General features: G+C 40.6%; 1 protein-coding gene across 1 annotated transcript; it reads left to right on the top strand.

Moving 5' to 3' along the window:
* Positions 1 to 915: 915 nt before the first annotated feature.
* On the top strand, positions 916 to 10,719 carry PSMA1 (proteasome 20S subunit alpha 1). Its single transcript, XM_056354560.1, has 10 exons — positions 916 to 1,064; positions 1,702 to 1,746; positions 4,600 to 4,701; positions 5,207 to 5,310; positions 6,175 to 6,263; positions 6,976 to 7,046; positions 7,965 to 8,094; positions 8,765 to 8,844; positions 9,729 to 9,833; positions 10,361 to 10,719. Exons 1-10 carry the CDS (start codon positions 1,062 to 1,064, stop codon positions 10,415 to 10,417), a joined length of 786 nt encoding a protein of 261 aa, XP_056210535.1. The 5' UTR covers positions 916 to 1,061; the 3' UTR covers positions 10,418 to 10,719.
* The last annotated feature ends 1,068 nt before the right edge of the window (positions 10,720 to 11,787 follow it).

Below are 11,787 nucleotides of genomic sequence, written 5' to 3'. Positions count from 1 at the left end.
ACAAATTCTCATAGCTGTTTCAGAGGTAGCTTTTGTGAAGCTGGCAGCGGTGGGGGTTTGATTTTTTTAAAGTCAGTTTTTAAAGAGTAACTGGTGATTGATTTTATCCATATGTACTCCCCTCTGTACCTAAGGGTTTCATAAAACCTAGAGCATATTCCTAACAACGACCATACCACGGTGTTTTTTCCCATGCCCTCTTCATATCCTGTGACTATGAAGAACAAAGGCAGAGTTTTCTCACTATAAAGAGAAGGCAATTAATAGCACATGGATCCTATTTTACGGATCCTATTTTACATCGGCGCCTTTATCTTCAGCAGTCTTTAAAAACCAGCAAAAAGGCTAACATCGAGTTTCAGTAAGAAAAAGAAATTATTTCCAAATTCCACAATACATGTTTTCCTCAAGTAACAGACTTTTTGTATTGCATGCAGGAATCTTTAAGAGCCGTTCTGCACCGTTTTGAGTAGGAGAAACACTGAACAGCAAGAAAACCGCGGTCAGAGCCGGCTTAAGGAAGCCGTTCGGGGGCTGCAGCAAGGAGCAGCTGCCAGGCGTTTGTCAGCTGAGGGCTGCGGACGCCAGGAAACGTGCCGCGACCCGAGCGGCGCCTCAGGGCAGCAGGGAAGGGCCGGCCCCCGTCTCTACTCAGCGGGGCGGCAGGGGAGAGCCGCTCCCCGCCTCAGGGCAGCAGGGGAGAGCCCGGCGCTCTTCCCCCCCCCTCACGGCTCCCTTCAGGGCGGCAGAGGGAGAGCCGCCCCCCCCCAGCCTCACGGCCCCCCTTAGAGCAATAGGGAAGAGGCCCCCCCACCGCCTCACAGCCCCCCTCAGGCCAGCGAGCCGCCCACGCCCCGCGATCCCTTCCAGACCGCGCACGCGCTAGCGGGGCCGCCCCGCGCTACATCGCTCGCCCGAGGGGCGGGGCCAGCCGCCGTGCGCTCGGTCGATGACTCGAGGTGCGACTAGCGCTGCCTAGGCGCTTTCAGACCAGAGCGGTCGCTGCCGGAGCGGTCCCCCCTCGCTGCCCCGGAGCCCGCGCCGCTGTTGGGGGAAGGAGGATGGTGAGGGGCGGCCACGGCGGGCCAGCTGGGGCAGCGCGCTCCGTGCCCCGTGCCTGGGTTGCCGAGCGGGCCTGGGGGGAAGGGGGAGGCGAGAAGGAGGGAACGGGGCCGTGAGTAAGCGGTTCCCGGGCTGTGCGGGGTCTGGCTCGCCGCGGGCCGGGCCGGGCCTGGGCCTAGCTGCCGGGGCCGCCCGGAGCCGGGGGCGGCCGCGCTAGGGCAGGCGGGGCCCGGGGGGGTGGGGGGGCGAGCAGTGGCGGCAGAGCGCGACCCCTTCGGCCCGGCTGGGCCTGGCGTGACGCTGCAGAGAAGCCGGCCGTGGCTGCTGGGCGGCCGGCGGGGCGGGCCCCGGGCCGGGCGACGCCGGGGTTCGCAGCGGCCCTCCCCGGCGCGGGCACCGGCTCCTCGCCCTCCGGCTTCCCCGCGCCGGGGCTGCGGGTCGCTGCTCTGCCCCCTATGCCTGTGCTCTTGCCCCGGCGTGGAAAGAAACGCGACGGGGGGTGGCCCCCGTGGCAGGCCGGGGAGCTACAGCTGCACCTGCAAGGCCCTGAAAAGAAAACGACCCCAGCTGCACTCGGGAATGCTCTCCCTGCCTGCGTATTAGTTACACTAATGGATATTTTTTTTTTATTCCTTCTAGTTTCGTAACCAGTATGACAACGATGTCACAGTTTGGAGCCCGCAGGTAAAATCTTTATAAGCATGCTGACTGGCTCTTTGCGTGCTTTTTGGTTTTCCGTCACTCTCACAGCAGTGGTATCACGGTAATGCAGACTGTGTTCAGGTGCCTAAAGCTTACTGTCGTCTGTGCCCTTCTTGTTTTGTGGGCTGTAGGTGTCTAGAAGGCCGTTAACGCCTCTGAGCTGCTGCTGTGTGGGCCCTGTTACCTCAAAGTACTTAGGGTAGTTGCTTTCCAAATGTACTTATGAGGTACAAAATAGATGCTGTCATCACTGAGGGTTGGACTTGGTCTTTAAAGGTCCCTTCCAAAGCCAACCGTTCTGTGACCAATTTACAGACCTATATTAAAAAGTTGGTATTAAAAAGCATGAAACCAAGCTTCTATTTTGCCAGTGTTAGACTACTGCTAGTTCATTCTCTCTTTTATTCCCTAGCTAATATTGGAAAGGCACCATTCGGTTTGCAATTGGGAAGAACTTCTTTGGTTGGGGTATTTCTGTATTAAGAGCTTTACTGCTTGCAAATTGTTCAAAACAAAATAAAATTACTAAAAGTTAGTATTTAGTGCTTAAGTGAGTATATGCTGGCTTTTTCAAGTGTGGTGTAACAGCGCCTGCTTCTCTTTTTTTGTGTGCACACAACTCTCTGCCGTGTAAGCCTGTACTGGAATGACTATTCCCATATGCTAATCTGAAGCATGGCATCTGAGATGCTGATTTTTATAGTATAAATGTGCAGAAGTTAATTTTCTAGATTGAAATGGTCACAAACATCCCTGTCAAATAAATTCCATATATAAAGCTTATAATTATAACATTGAGAGCTAGAACATTAAGTGGTTAAACGCCATACCTCTTGTAGTGCAGTTTGCGTCGTGATTCAGTGAAATCTGTGCAGCGGTGTGTCCCTAGTTTCCTGTGTCGTAGAATGTTACAGAGGCTTCATGCTATCTGTACTTCAGATTATATTGAGATTTGCACTTGAGTTTTAAATATTATTACCTCTAAATCAGTTTCACACTGTGTATTGTTATTAGAAAGATACATTGTGCCTTCTAAAACTTACATAGGTTATATTGACTTCAAAACAGATACTCCAGAATTTTAAATGCAAGTGTCAATTCATGTTGCCTCTTCTCTCCATATGGACATTGTAAGATAGGATATATATGGAAAATCAAGAGTCTTGAAAATTGACTCATTTCTAGATTTAGCAAAACTAAAGATTTATTCTAAATGCAAATAGCAAATCGTATTAGTCTAAAGTTAATGTGTCGTTAGTTTGTGAGTTTGTATTACTATGGAAAACCTTCATGGTGTAGTGGTACTGCTTAAAAGATACAGCTTCAACACACATTGTAACAGAGCATATTTTATACTTTCCATCCTATATGAAGACAACCTTGAATAATTGGGTGGGTTTTAGTCAATACAATGATAGTTGTAGGTGGCTTTGAACTATTTTCGTCCTTATTAATGACTGTGTTTCTCTGGCAGATTCTGTATCAGGAACTGTAATTTTAAATCTTTTAATCTGTCTGTTACTTGAAAAATTACTTTAAAAACTATAATATTCTCTTGAGACCTTTAGTAGATATTGTGAAGTCATTAACAACACTAATTTCTATTTTTTTTCCATAAATTGCCTTGAAAATGTGAAGTGTTGTTGTCTTTTATAAAAGACATTTAAAATTACTAAGTGCTGCCATTACTGCTCCATGTATTCTGGTAGGTGAGGCAGTGATATGGTACCATAATAGTTCTTGGTATTGTTAATAAAGGAGCGAAGAATAATGATACTGTCTTGGGGGATGTTTTCAGATGTTATTGTAAAGAAAAGGAAATACGAGATTAAAGGAGTTTCACACTTCTACAGCCTTGCAAGTCATTCATGAAAGTTGATAAATACATGTTGGACAGGTCACAGTGATTCCACACTGCTCTCGGGCAGGAAATATCTGATGTTACTGAAATTCCATTTATAACTTTGTGAATTAAATGGAACGTTAGGGTATTTTAAGCATCTGCTGCACTTTGTATTCCTCTATGTAAACCAGATCAAAACCCCAAAAAACTCCCCACCAACGTTGTAGAAGGTGATTTCCTGTAGATTATCCTCAGTACATTTTATTATAACAGCTACTGTGTTCCACTCCATTACAACTGGTAGGATGCAACTGTGTGCTGTGGTTAGTAATTCTGTACTTGCACAGTAGCAGTGAACATGCTGGCTATTGGACATAGGCTCATCAACTCAAATGCAAGAAATTAGCTACTTTGCTCTCAGTGGTTGCATTAAAAGGACATTGTCTTATTTTCCTGCAAAGCTCCTGGCTGCCTTTGCAGAACTTAATAGTGGGACTTAATAGTCTGTGAGACCTCTACTCCTCTTTCAGACTTTACTGCAGTTGACTAATAACTTGTGCAGAAGTTATTAGGGAATGATGGTGAGACACAGCAATTGCATAAGACTAATTTCTTGAGGAAACTCGATTAAAAGTTACATGTCCGACTTCAGCTGGAAGTTTTATCTTTGTATCACATTGGGTCAAGTACCGATTCCTTTAAAGACAGTGACAGAAGTCTTGTGATTATAATCTCAAGATTATTCGCTCTTTAGCTTTTCCAGTTTCTTTGTATGCAGTAATGAGTGGCTCAGAAACGGCCAGATTTTTGTGGGTTAATGGTGAAGTGTTTGCAGAAGATAATTGAGGGAGTCTCATGGTTGTAGGTTTAAACTGTAATGCAGTTAGTGTACCTGTTGGGGCGGGGGGATCAAAGGTCTGAAAATCAAAAACCATTGAAACTTGATTTAGAGGATGAACTTCAGAATTATTACCTTTGGTTTTACTCTGTAGGGCCGAATCCATCAAATAGAATATGCCATGGAAGCTGTGAAACAAGGCTCAGCTACGGTGGGGCTGAAATCGAAAACACATGCTGTTCTGGTTGCTCTCAAGGTAACCTCAAAACTGTGTTCTCAGGACACTAATGTTAGGAGAAAAGTTTTGGTTTGGCAAATCTGTTTTGGGCAGTCTGAGCTTTTATGTGTAGTGTAAATGCAATGCCAGTTTCCTTTTGCTTGAGTACCAGTATAGAGCTATAAATACTTCCAGTACCTGTGCAAAGTACTTTTTCACAAAATTAAGGAAATGAATGAAAGATTATTCCCCACCCCCTTTAAAAAATGTATCCCTTATTACTATTTTTTATCCATTGGTTACTAAGTAGTAAAACTATTTCTTTTCCCAAAGCTTGAGTGTGTGTCTGTCCTTTCTTTAGTTCTCACAGTTCCCTACTGAACTGGCATCAGATTTTTCTTGTCTTCTGTTGCAAGTTTATACATTTTTTTTTTTATTATTGTTTCATGTCATATTCAGTTCTTGCTATAAATGTTAGCAGATTTCTCCACAGTGCTTGGCAAACCGTTCAGTCTGCTACATAGCTTTCTTCTTTTATGCGTAGAGAGCACAGTCTGAGCTGGCAGCTCATCAGAAAAAAATCCTGTATGTTGACAACCATATTGGTATCTCAATTGCTGGACTTACTGCTGATGCAAGGCTCTTGTGGTGAGTATCTTAGTTGTTGACATACACAACATACACAGTTCTGCAATAATGAGTGGAAAGTTCATTTGTAGACTATTGCGAATGAAATTTTCTGGTCAGCTAAGGATTAGTCTTAAGTTACTGCTCTGTTGTACTATGCCAAAGACCTCGGCATGAAATTCTGGCAGATCTTTAAGTAGTTGGCAGAAATCTCATTTGTTTGGCCCAGAATTTTGCTCTTTGGTTTTGTTACTAGTAAGACTGTCTTGTCTGGTTTCCTCCGTGTGATGGGGTTTCCAAGCAGTCTGGGAAAGTGCATCACTTGCTTCCCTCTAGCAGCTGCTTCTGTGTACACGCATTTAAGCAAGTTATTAAAAACATACACTGCAGTATGCTTGGGCTTTAGAGTGGCTTGCTTTTTACCTGCTGGCCACATGGTTTCATCAGATGAGGTAAATGTACATGGAAGAAGGCATTTTCCTCAGTTTGATAGGAAAGGGCAAAAAAAAAGGCATAGGAGGAACTTCTGAAATAAATCTTAATTTCTGTGATATCACAAAGAAATGTTAGAATTTAACTGTGGCTTTTTTCCAGATGATCCATCTGTTGCTTGTGTGACTACTTTCTTTGCATTTGTATGGCTGAAATATTATAATACTCTTTCAAACCTGTGGTCAACTTTCTAAATAAAAATTATAGGTCATGATGAAATAAAATTATTTATTGCCTTTGGCCCTTTTTCTCAACAAGCAGAGCTGAAACAAAAATGCTTACCTTAACAACAAGTATTGAGACACAAACTCATTGTGACTTTGATCTGTGCATTAGTTTGGTTTTTATTCTTTATTCTTATTTTTCTGTTTGGGGTTTTTTTTTTTCTCCTAGCAATTTCATGCGTCAGGAGTGTCTGGATTCTAGGTTTGTGTTTGATAGACCTCTTCCAGTGTCTCGCCTAGTGTCACTAATTGGAAGCAGTATCCTTTTTCTTTTTTTTTTTACACTTGTAACACTTCTGTAGCTTTTTACTCCTTCGTGCATGTTCATAAAATTATTTTCATATATCACACCTTAAAAGGCATATTAAATTTAAAAAACCTGAAAGTTAATTTTTCTTTATTCGCATTGCTTGGGTGTTCTTTCAGAGAATATCCCATAACATACGCTGAACTGGTAGAGAAGCGATAAAGTGCTGTACAACGTTTTAACACCGTGCTCTTTGTCACACAGCCCCATGCCTTTGGAGGTAGGGGGCAAAAGGTGACTGCGCTATTCAAAATGTGATTGTTGCATTGTAGCTGCTTTGTCAGATTATTTCTTTTTTCCCGTGGTAATTTCTATCTTTGCATAGAACACAGCAGAGGCCTTGTGTTCTGTTATCAGGTGCCTAGAAAGAGTTCAAAGGGTTAAGAAATTAAACAAAGCTGTGCAGCATTAGGTGAACTGTTTGTATTACTTTGTTGAATGCACCACTTTATTTCAGGAAAGATAATTGCTAAATTTTCTTTTGGTGAAGAAGTTGGTGTTGCAAGTAAGTTGCAAGATCTTTTTCTCTTGAATGTGGTCTTCACTCCTGCGGAAAGGTTTGCAAGGACTATATAATGATTTTGGTACATCTCCGCTTGGCTGAGGTAAATGTTTTGGGTAATTAACATGTTATTTTGAGATTGTTTCCTTAGCTTATTTAAGAAACCCAGATACCAACGCAGCGTTATGGCAGAAGACCGTATGGCGTAGGACTGCTCATTGCAGGTTATGATGTAAGCAAGCTGTTTCCAATAGTAACTACTATTGATCTAGAAGAAAATGTGCTTAATGCAATTTTATACACCAAATGGGGAAAGACGGAAGGGATGGACTCATCAGTATTCTTTGAATAAGGAAATAATTTTCTGTAACTTACCCTAAACATAACATTTTGAAATGTTGCTTAATAGCTAATCCTACTTATGATGTGTACATTTGCAAAAATGAAAAGCTAATTAAGGTGCAAAAAATTAGATTTCTTTATGTTTTAAGAGATCAAAATGTTGATCCCACAATGGCAGTAATTATTTTACTATCGATTATGGAGCTTTACAAACTATTATTTTAAATAAGTTTTATAAAAAATGGATGTGGAAATCATTACTGGCCTCTCTCTTGTTTAGCAACAAGTTTGCTTAATGCAGCACACACAATGTCTGACCTCAAGAGTTTTTGATATGAGCAGGGTTGAAGGAAATTGTCGTCTTGCCTGAAATCTTGCATGGCATGGTTGAGTCTGCTGCAGGTTTTTACTTTTTTTTGTAGATAATACAAAAGATAATATGAAGTGTAAAGTGTCTATTGCAAGCCATGAAGTAGGAAGCATACATATACACAGCACAGTTTATGGAACAGAAAAAGAAACATTTTTGATGCCAGCTATCCTGTCCACGTAAAAACGGCAATTTAATGAACAAGGTGTAAAGAACTTTTTTTTTTTTAGATTTCACTTTCTTTAACAGTAATTTTGAAGGAATTGTATAACAGTGACATGATAAGCAATATAAAATGTATTTATGTGCATATATATATGTAAGCTATGCAATGTACCATGAAGCAAAACTGTTTTAAAAAATGTATTCCAGGAGCAGACTTGGTATAAGCTTATACATTTGTTTTACCTTCTGTGTGGGTTTTCCCTCTCTTTGTAGGATATGGGTCCTCACATCTTCCAGACTTGTCCCTCTGCAAACTATTTTGACTGCAAAGCAATGTCTATTGGTGCTCGTTCACAGTCAGCGCGAACTTACTTGGAGAGACACATGACTGAATTTACTGACTGTGAGTAATGAAACCCTGTCTTATCTAATGTTATTCATCAATTGTGCACTTTTTCTGCTACTGCTCTGTTCTTTTGCGTTAGTAAGACAGGAAGATAAATTTTGGGAGCCAAGTTTGGCATAAGTGTAAATCTGCAAAATTTTGGATAAAATGTTACAAATTTTCATACTGTAACATCTGGATGCTTATTACATGTAATTCAAAGAGAAGTTGTGCTCAGAAAAGCAGAGAAAACAGTAACAGGGCCTCTGCCCTGTTTAACTGAGGGAAAGTACAATTTTTCCGTATCAGAGCAGGGATAGTATGTCAGGGCCAGTATTTAGGTGGTGCATTTCAAATGGTGAATTTATTTTTGTATGAAATGGTGATGAAGAAGCTATCGAATAGCTGCTTGGTGGAGGGGAAAAAAGCTTTGATTATGACTTGTACTGGAGGCAAGGCAGGTGCCAAACCCAGATGCGTTCAACCTCACATGTAAGGAAGGGCTGGTTTTTCAAGGTGTGCTTTTTATAACCAGCTCTGTGTTTGGTACCAAAAAGAAGAAAAGCTCTGGAAGTCAAGTTAGCCAGGCTGATTTTCTAGTTGTCTACTAGGAATAGGAATAAGAGGAAGTGAGTGTCTAGAGATAATACCGTACAGTTTGTAAATGTCTTTCTGATTTCATTTTAAGGTAATCTAAATGAGTTAGTTAAACATGGACTGCGTGCCCTGAGAGAGACTCTTCCTGCTGAGCAGGATCTGACCACCAAGGTAAATACTAGGTTTTCTTAACAAGAGTATTTTAGTGCCACTGTTACTAGAAATTACTGTGACAAAATTTATATAAATTATGTCTGGCACTGAAATTTGGAAGCTGAATGCTGGTAGATAATATCTTCTTAATTTTATGTCACCAGTGTACCTACAGTTTCCTTAATTATCTTGGATTTAAAAATTTTTGACAAAAATTGTACTTTCTCTAAATGAGACATTCTTTCCTTGGTTGCTTCCTCCCATTTTAAACTTTGATCGCCGTTAAAGTTGCATTACATAGAACTGGAATCACAATTTGCGTTGTCAGCAGAGTCAGTGATTCACCTGGGATGTGAGGGAAGGTAATGCACAAGTAGTTGATTAAGTATCCAGCGTCAAAAAGTAGCAGAAATTCTGACAGTGAATTGAAGAGGTGTTGAACAAGAAAACTGTAAGGATGGCTGTTAGTTGGTGTTCTGCTTGTGGCTGATCTGCCCTTTTCCATTTTTAATTTTTTTTTATACTTAGCCCTTTACTCTTTGGTTTTTAGAACTCTTAAAACAATGAAAATGCAAATTAAAATAAGTAGTTTTGAAAAATTGTGTATGTTTATTAAAACCAAAACAAATGTTGAAAGAAAGTGAAACCCTTGAAAAGTAGTTTTACTTACAAGATTTTGAAACCTGATAGCTTTTGTAAGGTATAAATCTGCCTCCCTTTCTGTTCCTAGTACAGTTTGCCAAAGGAGTTGTGTCTCAAAATGTCCTTTTTTCCTTAAGTGGACACAAACAGCACAATGAGTCTCTTTATCACTGGAGGAAACTTTGATCTGTTTCACAAGCAAAAGCGAGAGTTATTTGCAGAAAAATGCTTCTCACTTCTTTCAAAACTTTGCTTAACAGAATGTTTCCATTGGAATTGTTGGCAAAGACATGGAGTTTACCATCTATGACGATGATGACGTAGCACCATTCCTAGAAGGTCTTGAGGAGAGACCACAGAGAAAGGTGTGTGGTTCAGATACAAATAAATAGGCTTTGTTGAAAGACACCATTTTGTGATATATGACCTAGCATAGTTATGTTTACTATGTTTAACTCTCTACTACGCTAGTAGAGTTTTAGGAATGTGATTTTTTTTAAAAAAAAAAAAATAAAATTGAAGTTGCTGTATGAAGACCATATAATATTAGCTGGAGACTGGGATGCTTATTAAGTCAAGTTACACTGAATTGGTGCCAGGCTGTTCCCATGCCATCTCTCTTCAATCAAGTATGTCTGTCTTTGACCAAATACAAGTTTTCACTGTTTTTGCAACAGTGGCTACATGTTTCTCACACCTGTGGCAAGATGCATCCTTAGTCTCCTAATGACCAGCTCTGTCCTGCTCCATGCTAATTTGGGTAACACTACTTCGTAAGCTGTTTGGTCACGTGAGCTGCATTTACCACTCATGGTGCTGAGGCCAGGATAAAGCTGATTTGCCAGGTGTTGTCTTCTGCCTTCCTAAAATATTTATTTTTCCTCTCTTTAAGCCTGCTCCGCCTGCTGATGAACCTGCAGAAAAGGCAGAGGAGCCAATGGAGCACTAGTTGGTGGATAAGTTCCTTCGTGTTAATGTATGTCTAAGTATACAGGAACGTTTATCAATTTGTTGGTAACTTTATCCTCACCTATATGCGTTTTCTGCTGATACGTTCTGAGGATTACTCTTAAAAAGAAAGAAACCAACCCACCTATCCTTAAAAGGTAGACAGGACGTCATAATTGGATGTATTTTCTTTGACGAGAAAGGTGTAATCATTTTCTAAATAGTACATGATACTGTTTTTTAAGAAAAAGCATACTGTCTTTAACTTGTAAGGACAAGTGGAAATAAATCACTTTCTTGGAATCTGCTGTGGGTTTGTGTTTTTTTTAATCTGAACAACTATTCAAATACTTCTGTCATATGAAGGTGCCATCGTGTATTTGACCATTTGTCAGAGTGAGCATTTACTTGCTGTGTATAAACAGGGTGCCCTAGGAAACTATGGAACTGAGAGAACTTTAAAAGGCCTACAAACGTACAAAATCGTTGTGGAGCCAGTAGGATACAGCGTGTTTCCCCACGTTGTCTTGTCATTGTCTGGAACTCCACTTGCAAAGACATTTCTGGTGACGAGTGGTTAGCAGAAGCATTACAGGCTGGAGAAGTGTGAAGCTGCCAACCAGCTTGTGTGTTGGTTTTTTGAGTTCCCTGCTTTAGTAAGCCCCAGCTCGCTTGGAACCCAATTTTATCACTTGCTTGCTTTAGAGCTGCCAGCCAGCCATGAGGCAGCAAAGGGCTTTTAGCTCACTGATGGCCTACAGTGAAGTTACAAGGGTGTAAAATGGCTGCCTGTATTTTAAGCAAAATGAGTTCAGCGTAATTTTTTTTTTTCCATGTTGGATCATTCTATTACAATTCTCACTAATGAATACGTTGAAAAGGATAAGAAATTTTTGGCGTGGACTCGGGGGGGTTTGATATCCTGCTCAATGTACTTTTTTTTTTTTTTTTTTTAAGGCAGAAACCTTGCATTTGGTATTTATTAATTAATAAAGCATGGCGCTGTTTGGAACAGGCTTTAAAATACTGTGTTGGATCCATGTAAAAATAGCAAACTATACAAAATACATAAATAGATACAAATATAACAAATATAAATATACATAGATAATACAACAATATAAAAATATACATAATAAAATATTAAATAATAGATAATGATACATTAAAAAAAAAAGAAAATCCAAAAAAAGCCAGGGCTGTGTATCTGGTTTTAAGCACTAGACAAATCTGCTTATAATTATTAATTTTTTTTTAAATACTTATTTTTCCTTTCTCGAATTATTTTCCCTTATTTATCCACTCATTTATTTTTGGTTGTTTGTTGGGGGGGGGGGTTTTGCCCTGTGAGCTGGTTTGTTTTGTTTTATT

Source organism: Falco biarmicus, chromosome 10 (assembly GCF_023638135.1).
Source record: "Falco biarmicus isolate bFalBia1 chromosome 10, bFalBia1.pri, whole genome shotgun sequence".
Taxonomy (NCBI): Eukaryota; Metazoa; Chordata; class Aves; order Falconiformes; family Falconidae; genus Falco; species Falco biarmicus.
Note: the sequence above shows the minus strand (reverse complement) of the source record. Positions and strands in the feature narration are given on the sequence as shown.